General features: G+C 37.9%; 2 protein-coding genes across 2 annotated transcripts in view; both read left to right on the top strand.

Annotated features, from left to right (window-relative positions):
- Positions 1-3,901: 3,901 nt before the first annotated feature.
- mrpl57 (mitochondrial ribosomal protein L57) lies at positions 3,902-4,216 on the top strand (the record flags this gene model as incomplete). The annotated part of the gene is made up of 1 exon (XM_080449643.1): positions 3,902-4,216. One exon carries the CDS (start codon positions 3,902-3,904, stop codon positions 4,214-4,216), a length of 315 nt encoding a protein of 104 aa, XP_080305769.1.
- Positions 4,217-6,809: 2,593 nt separating this feature from the next.
- The window catches only part of kcnh1a (potassium voltage-gated channel, subfamily H (eag-related), member 1a), a gene marked incomplete at both ends in the record, with an annotated part of 53,817 nt that continues 43,900 nt past the window's right edge, over positions 6,810-16,726 (top strand). Inside the window, 4 exons of the mRNA XM_080449641.1 lie at positions 6,810-6,882; positions 11,322-11,348; positions 13,310-13,433; positions 16,361-16,467. Of these exons, the coding sequence (XP_080305767.1) occupies positions 6,810-6,882; positions 11,322-11,348; positions 13,310-13,433; positions 16,361-16,467 (331 nt within the window). The remainder of the gene's footprint in view (positions 6,883-11,321; positions 11,349-13,309; positions 13,434-16,360; positions 16,468-16,726) is intronic.

The following is a 16,726-nucleotide window of genomic DNA, read 5'->3' as shown; positions in this document are numbered from 1 at the left end:
TTTTGAGGTATTTCTACTTTACTGGAGTATTTCCAATTTTAAATACAAATTTACTCCACTACATCTCAGAGCCAGAGGCAAATATTGTACTTTTTCTCCACTGCAATTATTTGAAAACTTTACTAAGTTACTAGTTACTTTGCAGATATAAATTATATTATAAAACATACATGAAACTTCAGCCTTATTTTATACATGGGCTATTTGAAAATTGCCGATCTGGTAGATCTGCCATTTTAGTAGTACTAGTAGTACTTTTAACTTTTGAAGTAGATTTTGATACCAATACTTTTGTACTTTTACTCAAGTAAGATTTTGAACACAGGCCTTTTACTTGTAACAGTATTTTATTTTATTTTATGGTATTGCTTCTTTACGTGGTCTCTAATTAAAAATATCTGAGTACTTTCTTCCACCACTGTGTGTAGTCACTTGACAGTGGCCCTCGATCGGATTGCGTTCCGGTAATACCGGGATTTTCTGTGATTTTTTGGGGGGGTTTATCTTACCCATCGTTGACGGTAGATGGCGCTCAGACCCAATTTTGGGTGGAAAACATTTCGACTGTTTTGATCCCTACCATGTGCCGTAGACGTGACGTCACGTGACCAGAAGTAACATAAGACGCACGATCGTGCATTTGTTTAGCACGATTTGGAATTATATAAATGTAGACGCCTGTCATTGAATGGAAATAGAAGTTGCTCATATTGAGACACGGTCATCTGGTTAAACTGCAAGGTAAGGCACCGTTTACCGTTATGTGGTTTCTTTTCCAGTAGTGCTGAATGACAGATGTCCTTGGCCAGGACAGCTACCCATTAGCTAACAAACGCTAGGGTTTTAATTTGGTATCAGTGTCATCAGATTTCCTGAGTTAAATATGTTGTCTGTGCCACGTTATGGTTAGTACTACTAGAGTGGCTGGTGATCAAGTTTTATTTTGCACATTTGTCATGGCATGGGAGTGAATGAGTCATCTGGCTGTTTTTTAAAACATGTATATCACCGCCATTCTAGGGGTACATAACATGAGCCCCAAAATTGAGCAATGATTATCGAAAGAGTGGGCAAAACCATACCTATATTAAATTGTTTATAGGGTCAATATAAGTTAATGCATATATGATAACCTTTCCACAGGAGCAGCTATTTCATATTTATCACACATTTTGTTATTTTCCCCATACATTCATGACAGGTGAAAAAAATGACAACATTTTTTAAATTATCATAATGAAACTTCCCCAGTTGATTCCTTACATGAAGACAATGATTTATCGTGTTACAAGTTTTCTGAAATTGTATATTTAAATATGAAAATTAGGCATTTAGTCCATGAGCCAGAGCCCCAAAATTGAGCCAGATATTGAATATTCCCTCGTTAAAAACCTTTGACTCCAACATCTTAACAAAATGAAATAAGAATGTTGACTGACTCTGGCTTTGTCCAATGTTCCAATGTTGACTCTGGAAAGTTAAGCAAATTTGGGCATATTTTCCTAATGCCTAATTTGCATATTTAAATATACAATTTCAGAAAACTTGTAATACGATAAATCATTGTCTTCATGTAAGTAATCAACTGGGGAAGTTTCATTATGATAACTATTTTTTAAATGTTATAATTTGTTCACCTGTCATGTACGTATAGGGAAAATAACAAAATGTGTGATAACTATGAAAAAGCTGCTCCTGTGGAAAGGTTATCATATATTTATTTACTTATATTGACCCTATGAACAATTTAATATAGGTATGGTTTTGCCCACTCTTTCGATAATGAAATCTTGTCTGGCTCATGGACTAATAACCCATACTAGGAGCAGTGGGCGCCGTTAATACACTCAAGCACATACACCACAAGTTGGTGCCATAACGCTAGATAGCATTATAGCATCTGAATTGCTTGCGGCTAGGATGGGTGGGCACCTCTGTGTTAAATTGGCAATTTTTTCCGTAATGTTATATATATATTTAGAAAATGTTTTAAAGTATACATGATTATGACATGCTTAAACATTTAAGTTCATAAACAATTAAGGTCTAATATGTCTACAATTGCTACAAAACCTGTATATCCAGCTATTGACCAGAGCGAGGTATAAACAAGAAGTTGAAGGACACATTTAAGTCTGATAATGGTGTACCGTGCATGTTCACATCATATATACTTAACATTAGACCATTTTTCTAATATTTTATTTAACATAGCCAATTTTACATCGAGGTGCCCAGATGTCCCTACCTATCCTGTATCCACTGGGGGCCTTCTGATTCCCAGATGGCCTCCATTTATCAGTGCATCATGTATGTACCAAACCTGGGGTCAGCTCTTGTCATGTAGTATCAAATCCATTTTCAAGTTCTGTCAGAGAACATGTAGTCAAATATCATTTTCCACGAGATTCACACAGACACACATTCTCTTTAATGCAACTGGTGGCATTCACAGCAGTTGTACAAAACTCATTATACAACAGGTAGTTCCGACCAAGCAATCTGATTGGTTGAAATAGCTTTCTAGCCGTGCTTCAAACCAGCATCATATCACGGGCCTAATCACATTAAATAAATCAGTCCGCACCTGATTAGACCATATATGACACAGCTGTGCTGTGAAGTCACGCTGTGACTGTCCCACGGTAGGAAAACAAACAGACAGTACCCACCGCCGCCACCGGGCGGAGAACAAACAGCTACGCAAGATGGACTATGTTGTTAATTTTGACTTATTTGGTGGACTTACTGTTGATCAATGGTTAGAAGAGAGCACACTAAATCGCCTAAAATCCTATAATAAAAGGAATAACTGGAAAAAAGTGTGCTTTATTTCAATGGTAACATCCATACTGTATAAATATCCTCCTGTGTTAAAGTAAAATTACTCCCATTTCGTTAACAGTCCAGTGTATGTTATACTTTATCGTACGAAGGTATCGCACGGCAAAAATAGCCGATCTACAAGTTCACAAGGCATCGCCATCTTGACGCGTTGTGAGCTTGTAGATCAGTTATTTTGGCCACGTAACACGATCGTACGACGGAGCATATAGCCTACTGGAATCAGCTGTGTTGATGAGACGAGAGTCAGAGAGACAGAGTGCTGCGCTGCCACAGGGACTATTTTGTCTCAGTCAAATAAACTCTTCTCTTTACAGGGAAACGGATAAGCGAATTTTTTTTATTATGAATTGCCCCACAATATCAATACATTTGGATGTGTTTTGTTGGTAACTGTTGTATAATCGCAATATTACACTCGAGGGTGTGCTTTACCTTACATTATTAGCACTTCTGTGATCGCGGCGGAACTCGGCTGCGCCTCGTTCCTGACCGCATCACAGGCGTGCTAATAATGACGGTAAAGCACACCCTCTCGTGTAATATTGCTTAAGTAAGCAGCAGTAAGCGCTGCAGCACGCATATTGACAGGTGTGGTTAATTAGCCAGACCAACCCAAATCACCTGGCAATTTGTGTTCCCCATCCCCATGTATGTAATATCAGCCAGTCTAGGGCTAGGTCTGTACATCTGCACAATAACCTCAACACACTACAATGTAGTTTCAATGTTGCCCACATGCATAAGCAAAAATATTTAAATTAAGCTTTAAGACCACTTGATCCTCACTCATGTTCAAATACATGTAACCCTTAAGTGTCATTTCATTTGGTCACATGTGTACACTCTTAAGAGTTACAAATGGCTAGCAATGTCTGAGGAGACCCGAACAAAAATAATTGTACTCTTATGTACCTGTCCACAAGTTGTAACAATAAAGAAACCTTGAACACTGATGATTTGACTGTGTATTTGCTATTTGGTGGAAAAGTATTGCTTATCACTCAAATGTCATTACTGTGATCTGCCTTTCCAGACATCATCATCATCCATCATCATGTTTCTGACCCTGGCATTATTGCGGAAAGGCGTCCCGGGGAAACAGTGGATTGGAAAGTACCGTCGATTTCGGCCCATCACATGGCAGATGAAGCGCAACACAGTGAGGCAGTTGGAGCGCGAGGCTGAGAACGAGTACTGGATCAGCAGGCCGTACATGACTCCGGAGCAGGAGTTTGGCCACGCTGCCGAGCGGAGAGCTGAAAGGTGGCAAAACATCAGGGACAATAACTTCCGCAGGAAATTTCCCGAACACAAGTACATCGCAGACCACCTGAGTCATCTGAACACTACCAAAACATGGTCAAGTTAACAACTCAGTTGTGACATGCACGGACTGCCTTTGTCATACTTTATTCGCTGTGTCAAGACTATGTAACTTATCCAATTATGTAGGCAATCTCTGTTTTGTATGCCAATTGCTCAGTGTAGTGCGTCTCTTAAAAGTATCTTGCTGATTTATGAACTAAATCCAGTCCACCATACTATATTAATTCTGTCACTCAGAAAGGGTCTGTTTGACCAACATGTCACAGTCCCTTAAGAAATGTTTTAATTAATATGTAAGTAAGTAGTACTAGTTTGGACTGGCTTGTTTGTATCAGCCAAGCAACAAGAGTGTCTTTACGTTTAAAATGCGCTAAATCGCTGGGAAATGGATTGCTGAAATGCATAATAAATTGCCATACCATAAAACATAAGCAATCACCTCAGCTGTGTCATTTGTTCATTTGCTGTCCAATGTGTATTAATAGACTAGTGTTAATGTGAAACAATCTGGCAGTGACTGTGATTTGTCTTTAAAGTGGATTATTTTTAGATTGTGTGTATATATATATATATATATATTAAATGTTCACTGTTATGGGATAGCAGGCCTAGCATCCATTACTGTTGCCTAGATAGGTTGTTACGAGGTGATGGCTTTTCAATGGTTCAAAAAGGTGAAATAAATACATTTTTAAAGCACCAAAATAATTATACTGGTGGTATTGTTCTGTACGGATAATGTACATAGTGCCTGGTTCAGTAATCCCACTCAAGTGGGGTGTTATTTTCTTACATAAGTGACCCCTGGGGGACAATTCCACCATTACAGCAGCCAGCATAAAGATACACATGACAAAATGTGTAGGCTACTATTTGTTGTTATTAATCACAACCTATGTAGGCTACAGTCTATACCTTCAATCCATTATATCTAACACTAACCCTAACCTAATGGTCGGAATAATGGGATGCCGGAATTATGAGCGGATCCCCCTTCAATCAGTACACCAATTTACCAGACTTTGATTAGCTATGTGCCTAGTTCGTTATACATTTATATACTTTTTAAATACCGGAAATGATTAAATTACGAAAAAATAAGCCGAACGTAGCAATCAGTCTGGATCCCCCAATTTTGAGGTACTTTTACTTTACTGGAGTATTTCCAATTTTCAAAAAACGAGTTACTAGTTACTTTTGATTATTATTACAAAACATACATTAACCACTTCAGCCCTATATATATTACGGCCATTTGAAAATAGCCGATCTACAAGCTCACAATGCGTTGCACAGAGCTTGTAGATCTGCTATTTTCAAAATAATTGTATACATTTTATACATTTGAAAACCTGTAAAATGGTACATTCTGCATAAACTTTCTACTTTTGGCACTCAAAGTACATTTTGATACCAATACTTTTTTACTTTCACTCAAGTAAATTTTGAATTCCGGACTTTTACTTCTAACAAAGTACTTCTACATTGCAGTATTGATACTTTTACTTAAGTAAAACATGTGAGGACCTTTTCCACCACTGTTAATTTGTCATTTACCTTGATGCATTCGCTTCACACACTACTTGGGACGCATGTTAATAAAGTGTAGTGCTGTAGCATGTCCAGCAGATGGAGCCCTAAGCATTGTATAATGGTAACTGTCAGAATCTGGTCCCACGGCCCCTCCTTCCTTTTAAACTCCCATGCTGATGTGCGCTCCAGTGTTGCCATGTCCGCTTATTATAAGCGATATTTGAGCTTATTCTTCTGTAAAGTAGCTTGTAGATATTGGTGAATTGCTGGTTGCGTTTTTTTGGGCTTGTTTCTAAAGCGTAGTTGCTTATTTGGGCTTCCTTCCTAAATGTTGTAGTTCTCAAACATTTTCACGTCACAGACCCCCAAATTAATATGTAGGCTATAATTGGCCCTATCTGATTTTATCAGCCAGGGAATCCCTGACAAAATTTGTGTTGTTAGAATGTTTAAAAAATCTTCCCAATATTCCACATTTGATTTCCATATTGTTGTGAAAATTGCAGATCTACAAGCTCACAATGCGTCACATCGCAACGTGTAGTAGATCGGCTATTTTCAAATAGCTGATGTATACAGCACAGGTATATATAGGTTTTCAGTGAGTGCTCATGTGGCCTATATAATAGTCGCTTCTTTTGGGCTTGTTTTCATATCCAATCCAATCCACTTTATTTATATACCACATTTTACAGCTCAAGGTTTCTAAAGTGCTGCACAGAAAATCAAAAAGCTAAATACACTATAAGCTAAAACACAGCAAAACAACACAGTAAAATAAGAAACAAAAAAAATAAACAACAAAAGGAGACATCACTAAAGAATACAAGAGCATGGTTGCTTATTTCTCTCACAATCTGGCAACAATGATGCGCTCACGCGTTGTTTTCCTTCCCCGAGATGCGCAGGGGATGCTATTGCACCGACCGTGTGCCACCAGATCCATCCCAGCATCAGCATCACAGCCCTCCTCATCCACCCGCATCACGTCTCACAAGAGTAGACAGGGGAGACCATGAAGAGAGACGTCTGGAGGAGCGCTACCTCCGCCCCTGGATAGAACGGATTTCCCTCCATGCAGCTCCACTGAGTGAAGCGACAGGATGGCAGGGGGTCGCAGAGGACTTGTGGCCCCTCAGAACACTTTTTTGGAGAATATTGTCAGGCGATCGAACGGTAAGGATTATTAGATTGAGTTCTGTACATTAAACTTAAAAAAAAAAAAAAAAAAAAAATACAGCAGCAGCCAGTCAATTTTTTTGAAACGATTATCAAACATTTGCTATTAAATAAACGAATCTCAGCCTAATAGAATCAATTAAGCATTGGAGTTGCATTGGGGCAGTTTGTGATCCCTTTGTGAAGTTTTTTTGTCTTTGTTTATATTATGTGTTGTTCTACCTCCTCAGTCATAGGTGGCCTACCCCAAATATTGGATTCAGAATATCATTATTATTCGTATTGTGTAATAATACAGTTGGAAAATGTATAGGCTGCATGGGATTTCTGGTGACTGAAGGAAAAGTCTAAGCATCAGTCAGTGAGTGCAGTGTGTGAAGTGTTCTCTCATATCCTGCATAGTGCATACTGCATAGGCTGCATTTTACAGTACGGTAGTCTGCCGATGCCTCGGTGGGAATTGAACCCCTATAATAATGCAAGATCAGATACAGCTGATCTGTTTCCATATTATGCTCCCTCGGTCTCTCTAAACCAGATACAACAGACTCTTTTCATAATAAGCTTTAATTCTCTGCTTTTGTTGGGATTCAGACAATATCAACTATATCAACTACAATGAGGCTATAGGCATAAATAAAGATCTTTGTTCAGTTTGTCAATTTTGATATTTTTTGGATCTTGCTTATATAACTTGTAGCCTATGCATTTATATAAACATAGACACAATTGTTAAATATACATAAATAAATAAATAAAACATTATTTATAAATCCTTGCACACAAACTCATATCTTTTTGACAGGAACAATACAAAAAACGATGTATCACGTTATAAAAACATGAAACCGTTGCATTGTATATGGGGTTTATAGCCGAGGCTAATTTGCGACCCCAACATAAGTGAAGCCACAATTCTACATACAAAATATATAGTCATTTTCATTTTATGTGGTATTATAGCCTAACTAAATAAATAGATGAAATCTTGTTTATTTTAGATGTGTTAAATGTATTTGAACATAATTAAAGGAAATACAGCAACAATATTTTGACAAAATATTAGATTTGGCTACCAAACAATTAGTTATTGATCATCTCAATCAAAACAAACCAAGACGTTCTGACTTCATCTCTACGTCAATATCATGTTTTGCATAATATGCTAAATCGGTGCATATTTTATGAGATAACATATTTGCTTAAATGAATAGGGAAAACTATAAGTCACAAACTCACAATAGAAAAATATGATATTGTTATATATTATTATTATTATTATTATTATTATATATTCATCTGCTAACTTTTCATTCTGATAGAAAAGAATGATTTCCCTATCCACCTAATAATAGCTCCTCTTAATGATTGGCCTCACACACTAGTCACCCTTTAGTTGTCCAAAAACATAAGAGCCAACACCTCTTAAAGGGGGGAGAAAGAAAAGAAAAGACATAGTCACACAGTAGCTTCTAATTTCTTAATTACTGAGAATACTTGAAATCATTTCTAACATATTCATATCTGTGGTCGAGAATATCATAGTGTTTTTTATCAAAAAATCTTTTAAAAAACAAATTGAAATGACAAGAGCTTGAGTTTGAGTTTGTAATTATGAAGTTTTAAAGACTAATGTAATGTAATACTATATTATGGTATCTCCATATTATTAAATATGGTAGAGAACCTTTTTTGGAACAAGTTGTGTCATAATAATCTTAATAGAGGTACAACAGGGACACTCTAACTCCATCACACACTCACACCACTCGCCTGTCTTTCCTTTCCTGCTGTTTACATTTCTGTCTACAGCAGGAAAGGAAAGACCGGAGAGTGGTGTGAGTGTGTGATGGAGTTAGAGTGCCCCTGTTGTATCTCTATTAAGATTATTATGACACAACTTGTTCCCAAAAAATGGCACCCAGTTAAGAACCTGGTGGGTCATTTTCACTGTCCTTGCATCCAGTATAAGACAATATATATGCATATTGACATGTTACTATTTATGCAGATGGAGCAGAAAAGTAATACAGTACAAATGAGTTGTCCCAGTGTAGATAGCTATCCTTATGAGAGATGAACAATGTGGTGTCTGCATGGTCCATTACTTTCATATTGGGTGGGAAATAAATAATTTAGTTTTATTTGATTGTAGTTGTCTCCCAGCCTCAAACCAAGCTTTGGGTGAACTTCTTTCAAGTTTCCCCTATCCATGTTTTGATCTTTGAGATGTAAACCATTTCAATTGTGAAATCAAATTCATGTTGTTATTGCAATGACCTTGGGCAGTTCAGTGTGGGTAAAAATAGCAAAATATATAATATTATATTATATAATATTTGGTGTCTAGATTTTTTAAAATGTATGTATTTATTTATTTCACACCAAACTGAGTAATGTTAATACTATAGAGACTATAGTTCTTCTTTCTGATGTGTAAATAAGGCGGCTTGCCTTACAAACTCTCATGGTAGCTCGAGAGTTTGTAACCAAATGGTCTCAAAAATCGTCTCCCATCAACAGCCAATGTGTGTCCAAGTATCAACTACTTGTCCTGTCAAAGTGTGCTTGAGCTAGACACTGAACAGTGAACACGCCAACTAGCTCACTCAGTTTAAGTCGCCCTAGAAAGCAATGCCAGGTAAATGTCTGATAAAATGTGAAGCACACCCATGCACTCTCTCAGTGCAGGGACTCATACCATGCAGTGACCTAGACCCTACATGTAAAGGTTTACAGTTTTTTTCCATAGTCACTAAAATGTTACAGACCATATTTGAATAATTGAGTCAAGATTGGCTAAACCTAACAGTGCCATTAAGATCTCTGTTCAATATCACATTTGCCTTTAACAAGTAGTACTTGAAATTATTGATTTTCCAGACACAAAATCCTAGTATCCTAATAGTACAGTCATTTTACTGAAAACAAATGGCACCGTGGTTTTCGCAAGGCTAAATGCCCAATGCCTATCCAGTTTCAAGTCTCACAGTGTTTTTCCACACCTTTTGAACACAAACTAGAATGGCAGTGACTGCGTTTAAGGACCAAATATAAACATAAAACAATATAAATAAAGTTAGATTGGTTAACATTGTCTTGCTTCTCCACAATACAGTAATAGTGCCCCAGGGATCGGTCCTGGGACCACTTCTATTCATTATGTAATCAGTCTCAATAAAAATGTTTCCAACACAAAATGTTATGCCGATGATATTGTGATACATTGCTCTGTGTATACTCCAAACCAGGCTCTTTGTCAGGTACAACTTGCTTTTAATACTGTAAGCTGTGTGATTTAAAATGTGTTTTGAATTGTGACAAAACAAACCATGTTTTCAAATGCAAAATCAAAACCACTGAATCTTCCATCTATCACTATTCTTCAGGGCTCTAAGATTGAGTCTGTATTTAATCTGTATCGACAAGGCCCCCTATTTTAAGTAGGAATTGTAACTGATAATTCCCTCATTTAAGCCTCACATTCAGCAACTGGTGCAAAAAAAATGAAGTCCTTTGAGGCCAAAGGGCAACTTGTTGCTGCCGCCAACTGTCTAACATGAAGCCCTGAGATGTATTACAAAATAAAGCCCTTACTTGGTCTTTGTATGCTCAGGTTTGATGATCTGCCGTGTCCGCCTGTAGACTTAAGTAACTGTTGGCAGATTCTTACTGTATATGGCTATTTTGCTTCCATCTTACCTATGGATCTACATAATACGTTAAACAAGTATGGGAAGTTTTTGTCTTCACTCCCATGATTTAGTCCTGCTATCTGTCCCTAAAGCCTGTACTGCATTGGGTAAAGGGGCATTTAAGTATGCTGCTCACTGTGCTTGGAATCAAATGCAAAATTACCTGCATCTTTGGGAGCTGGTCTCGCTGGATGCATTTAAAGTAATCCTAGATGACTTGGAGTTGCGGACATCTGGCTGTAGTTGTTTTGATTCATAATGCCCCTGTTTAATGTTGATGACCTTTGATTAATGCTGATGATATTTTATGATTCTGTAATTTTAAGATTGTTAAATGGTTTGTTTTACGTCTGCAACCAAAATTGTTCTGGTGCCCGTCTTGGCCAGGCCACTGTTGAAAAATATCACTTTGACTTACTTCCTGGTTAAATACAGGTTAAAAATATGTAGTGACAGTAGAGGTCTGATGTCTGTCTCATACATACGTTTGCCAAACACACTTTCAGCTAGCTCCTCTTCAGGTCAGAGCCACACTGTGACAAATCGTTTAGTGCTAGCCAATGTGTGTCCACATTGTAAACAGGAGATATCCAGTTCAGGTCAGAGCAGCATTGTAACACATGTCTAAGAGTATTATAATTTCACCATCTTGGTGGTCACTTCACATCCTTTATTCAGCGAACAATGATGTTTCTCTCTGTTATTTATTAACCTATTTTTTTTTCTTTTTAAATGTTTCAGTTTGGACACTGTCACATAGACAGACAGGTACTATAATACATAGTTTGTAGTGTTGCCTATGTTTCCCCCTCTTTAATATTCCTTCTTTGTAGTGTATCACAAAATGTTCTATACCAAATGCTGTTAATTTACAAGGCACACATTTGTTTGATATTTTAGACCATCATTTTATGTGTTGTAAATGAACACTCATAGGGCTATTACCAAAATAACTTATCCTTGTTTACCCATATTAACATGTACATGACCATTGTAAAATAACACGTTGGCATGGAACTATCATTCTCTCTCATTCTGTGTCAATAGTCTGATGTGCTTAATTGTCAGGTCAATGTGTTTTGTTGTGATGTGATCATAGAGATGTTGATCAGTTTAGATCGTGTGTGTGTGTGTGTGTGTGTGTGTGTGTGTGTGTGTGTGTGTGTGTGTGTGTGTGTGTGTGTGTGTGTGTGTGTGTTGTTTTGAATTTATTTACACGGTCTTCCACCCTGTTTCTTTCCCTATGAGGTGGTCAGACTGCATTGACTCTTTTCATCAATCATTTATCTTCAAAGTGCAAAAGTTGTTATTTATATTTTTTTTACTAATATATTCACATTTTTATTTTCATCCATAGTTTCTGTTTCAGAAGTGAAAATATTCATTTGAAATGCAAATGGACAGCTGAACAATATATTAACAATCTGAGTGGCTTAACCGTAGCTATAAAATCTTACACACATAACTGTCGGTGCGATATTATGCAGTCTATATCGTACTCAGTATGATCATGTTTATGTTTGTGTTATAATTTTTGGTCACATATGGTGACATTAATAGAAGCAATGAAAGCACATCAAAATGGGTCCATCATCTCCATAAAACCACAGTTTGCAGGATATTTCATCATATATACTTTGAGGTCGACCATTATTAGGTCCAAGAAATAATTAATCTATGACACTAGAATTAGCTTAGTAACAATAAGGAACATTTAGCTTTTAAGAGTAAGTAGCTGTATGTTCAGTCAAAATAATATTTTACATATTTCAGCTTCAATACATGTTGACTTATACCTTCATATCCTTTTAAATAGGCGAGAATCAATGTATCTGTAAAAATGCTGATAATCTATGAAAGAGCAAGAATTCATAAACTGTTAACATGGGATGCTATGTTAAGTTTGAACTCCCCCTTTTTTTGCTGCCGGCATGGCTAATAAAATATGTTTCTTTTCAGGGCCATCAAAATGTGTCAACATTACGACATCACCCAAGATAGCTGTGCAAGGATCAGGAGTACATTTCTTTTAATGATTTTAGATAGTTGGTTAGTGATGTAACTTTTTGCATTTCCCAAAATGTGGATTAGGTCCCCCTTTCCATGCTGGCATCTGAGGCACTTGGGTGATGTCTCGTGACTGAATTGATATAGTCTTTGTGGTGTATAATAAATTCGGTTGTGTACGTGTATATGTAAAATGCTGAATTGAACCTGGGTTTGGTGTTTGTTAGAGTTGTTTGTGTCTTTTGGAGTAGGGACTGCTGTTCTTGCAAGGTGTATTCATATTGAATATCTTCTTCCCCATTTGTTTTTGAGTTTTACCATCCTCTCATCTTTCAATTCATTATTCAGCTAAATGTAATCAGAATTACATTTGAGTCAACACGTGCTACAGTATGTGGCTTTCAGAACTTCTCCACAACCATACATTATCATACTTTTTGTGCTCACATTTGCAAGGTTAATGGTAATGTTCAATTTGGCAAAGATTATTTCTAAAGACACATATTACAGCATATTAAGTGTTGTCCTATCTTGAATAGCTGTTATTTCTTTGCATTTATCCCAGATTCTTTGTTTTGTTTGAGATCAAATGCAATTGGCATTGGTCTTTCCATGTTGATGCAATACAGTAGCTTAAATATTTGTCAAATGTTATTGTTGACAGTTATTTTTGTAACACCTTCAAGTATTCAGCCTTTTCTTTCCCATTTAATTTCAAACAGACACCAACTTTGTGCTTGGAAATGCACAGATAGTGGATTGGCCCATTGTCTACAGCAATGATGGTTTCTGCAAGTTGTCGGGGTACCACAGGGCTGAAGTCATGCAGAAAAGCAGCACATGCAGGTAGGCAAGGTGACATTTCAGCATATCAGATCAAAACATGTAAATTAAAGTCATACTGTGTAATGTTTTCAACTAAACTTCTCTAAACAGTACTTTTAGTCACGAGAGTGCCCCCGACACTCACATCAAAATGACGCAGGCACCGGCAATGTAAGGGAAATGTACCGGAAATTTATTTATTTATGTATTTTATTCAACTTAATACCGCCTCTGACAAAATATCTAGAACGCTAGTTCCCAGCAGCATTCGTTTTGGAGCGGGACTGAATTCTGGGAATCTCTGTTATATCAGACCAGAGACAACTAGGTGTTGCCAAAAATACTACTTAAATGAATATTACACAATATGACTTTAATATTGCAGGGGTAACAACTTTGGCGTGAGGTGTGGTTTGTTGGTAAGGGGTAAGAGAGTCACCTGGTTCAACAGAATAGGCGACATGTGAGAAATGTGCAACACTTGTGACTAATTGAGTTGTCAGCTCACAGCCAATAACCACTTGAACCCTATATACTGTACTTAGTTGACCGGTGACCCCTGGGGTTTTGTACTTGGTCCTCTGCTTTTTTCACTCTATGTTGTGACATGTCGGCTGGTTGATCTGCTATTTTCACAGACATGCCCAGAATAGGGATGCTATAGGGTTCATCATGAGGTTAGAGCCAACCAGTGGCGAAGGTAGGTGTGGGGACCTAACTTTCAGGTGGTTGCAAGCACAACAGTGCCATTGTGGAACCACCACTGAGTGTACAGGGGAAGGAGTAGTCTTTTGTGTCAATAAGGCGACGGTTCTTTACATCCACCAAAATGCCCATTGTGCACAGGAAATCGGCAGAGAGAAGGGGTTCACTTTAGTCACTGTCACCAAAAGGAAGTGCAAGGTTAAAGGAGAATTCCGGACAAATTAAGTGTTATCTTTCATGTCTCGTTACTCACCTAGCGACGTGAAAAGTGGCGTTCTTTTTTTCCATATATTCCCCTGTCGTCATTTTTTAAACCCCATAATGGCAGCGCGTGGGTAAGGGAAATTCGTCTATTATAACCGACGCAAAGTTGTTTTTTTCTCTACTAGTATTCATAGTAGAGTCTCATGATAGTCAAACATGAGAGTAGCTAGCCTGAGAGGCTAGCGCTACTGCCGAACGATTTAACACTGGATGCTTGTTTCTTTCCAGAACCTGGCAACTCGTGTTGCCAGAATCTGGAAACAAGCAACCAGTGTTAAATCGTTCGCCATTGACGGCAGCCTCGCAGATAGTTTCAACGCATGTTTGACTATCATGAGACTCTACTATGAATACTAGTAGAGAAAAAAACAACTTTGCGTCGGTTATAATAGACGAATTTCCCTTACCCACGCGCTCCCATTATGACAACGGAGGGGGTTTAAAAAATGACGACAGGGGAATATATGGAAAAAAAGAACGCCACTTTTCACGTCGCTAGGTGAGTAACGAGACATCAAAGATAACTAATTTGTCCGGAATTCTCCTTTAAATGTCACCCCATGAAGCATAGGCTCTGAGCCTATGCTTCATGTTTGTTTCATGTTTGTTTGACCTGCGGCTGCGACAAGCATTGGGTGAGCCGCTCACCCGATGTTTGTCGCAGGTCGTTTTCCAGCTATTGTTGGTGCAACAGTCGCCTTTTCCCACCCAGACATCAAGGGAGTGATGAGGGGAGTACGCTCACTTGGGCACCTTTGTCAACCAGAAAAAAATGGTGTCCTTAACTTAGCGTAAGCAGTCTGAGCAAGTGACACCCACAAGCCACAACAACGTTTACTTTGTTCCTACCCCTAGCTTCTACGCCACTGCATCACTCAAAGAAGAATATTATTGTAGCTGTGGCTTACCGCTTTACAAAAACCTTTTGTAAAGCAATAAGTAAATAGCCTTGGGAACTAACGATTCCAGAGCCATGTGTCCCATAGGTCAGGAGCCTATCTCCCGTTTCCACAGTGTGAGGCAGCTTGATGTAAAACTACTCCCCCAGGACATGACGCTAGTATGTCGCAGGACTTACCCCCAATCCAGCTGGGAGGCATTGGGAACCATTTTTATAGTCTTTGGTATGACTCGGCCGGGGATTGAACCCCTGACCTCCCTCCAGTCTCAGGGCAATAACTACAAGGCCACTGAGTTGTTAAATGGATGTGTCGCTTCAAGCCTCTGTGCAGTCACACTTATGGCTATAGTTGAAAGCAAAGCTTTGACAACGTAGTCCTGAATATTTCCAGCAAGCCTTTCTCAGAGATTTTGGATCAACCACTTCTGAACAGGCTCTTTAGAGTCAGATATAGTCTAATTAAAATTACCCTTCCCTTTGCATTTCATAGAACTCCAGTTATATTTAGATCAAGCTGGAACATGGTGCCACTGCTACCAAGGATGGCATTAACTAGCAAAGTGAGACGAATGTCGGTGCAGTGTGGTTAAATGATTGCTCATTGCTGCTTGACCCTCTCTTCAGCTTTAATTCATTTTTGTGAGGTTCTTTTGCATAGAGCCAATTAAGGCGTTCAGAAACCTTAATCTTTTTATGCCTTCGTGATTTATTTCAACCATCATTGATCAAATTTTACTCAATGTAATTTCATATAGCCTAATTCGACAGTGGAGATTTGCACATGGAGATTGTTCATCACTCCCTGACACAGTCAAGTTAAAAGTATGCAGTGAATAACTCAAAATCTTGGATATGTGCATGTATTACAGATACTTGGCATTTCTTTGTGTTTAAGATGCACTTAAGGGAAATGTGGAAAATGTATGCTCTGGTCATTTGCTGATATGTAAAACAAACAGCACAGAATAGAACAGAACACATTTCACCCTCAGAAAATCTGTCTTTAGTGTGTCTGCTTTTCTCATTATGCCAATGGCTATTAAATATTCAAAATTTGATTTTCCCTTGTGTTTTCCAGTTTCATGTATGGGGAGCTCACAGACAAGGACACAAGTGAGAAAGTGCGACTAACGTTTGAGAACTATGAGATGAATTCATTTGAAATACTAATGTACAAGAAGAACAGTAAGTAGCATTGTCAAGTGGAGAGATAAATGTGTTTTTCCCAATCTCTTATTATGCAAATGTATTCCTGGCCTCTGTAATGTACAGCAGAGTTCAAAGGCAGCCCAGAACATTTCTAGCTCTGCAGAACTACTAATTAGTTGAGAATCAGACCATATTCATTTCCACTTGCAGGGTATAACCTTTTTCTAGGTGTTACTAGAAATGTATCAGGTTCTGAAAGACTAGTAAAAATTCAACATTACAATTATGCTGTACA

Source organism: Gymnoscopelus braueri (assembly GCF_963280865.1).
Source record: "Gymnoscopelus braueri genome assembly, chromosome: 14".
NCBI classification, from domain to species: Eukaryota; Metazoa; Chordata; class Actinopteri; order Myctophiformes; family Myctophidae; genus Gymnoscopelus; species Gymnoscopelus braueri.
Note: the sequence above shows the minus strand (reverse complement) of the source record. Positions and strands in the feature narration are given on the sequence as shown.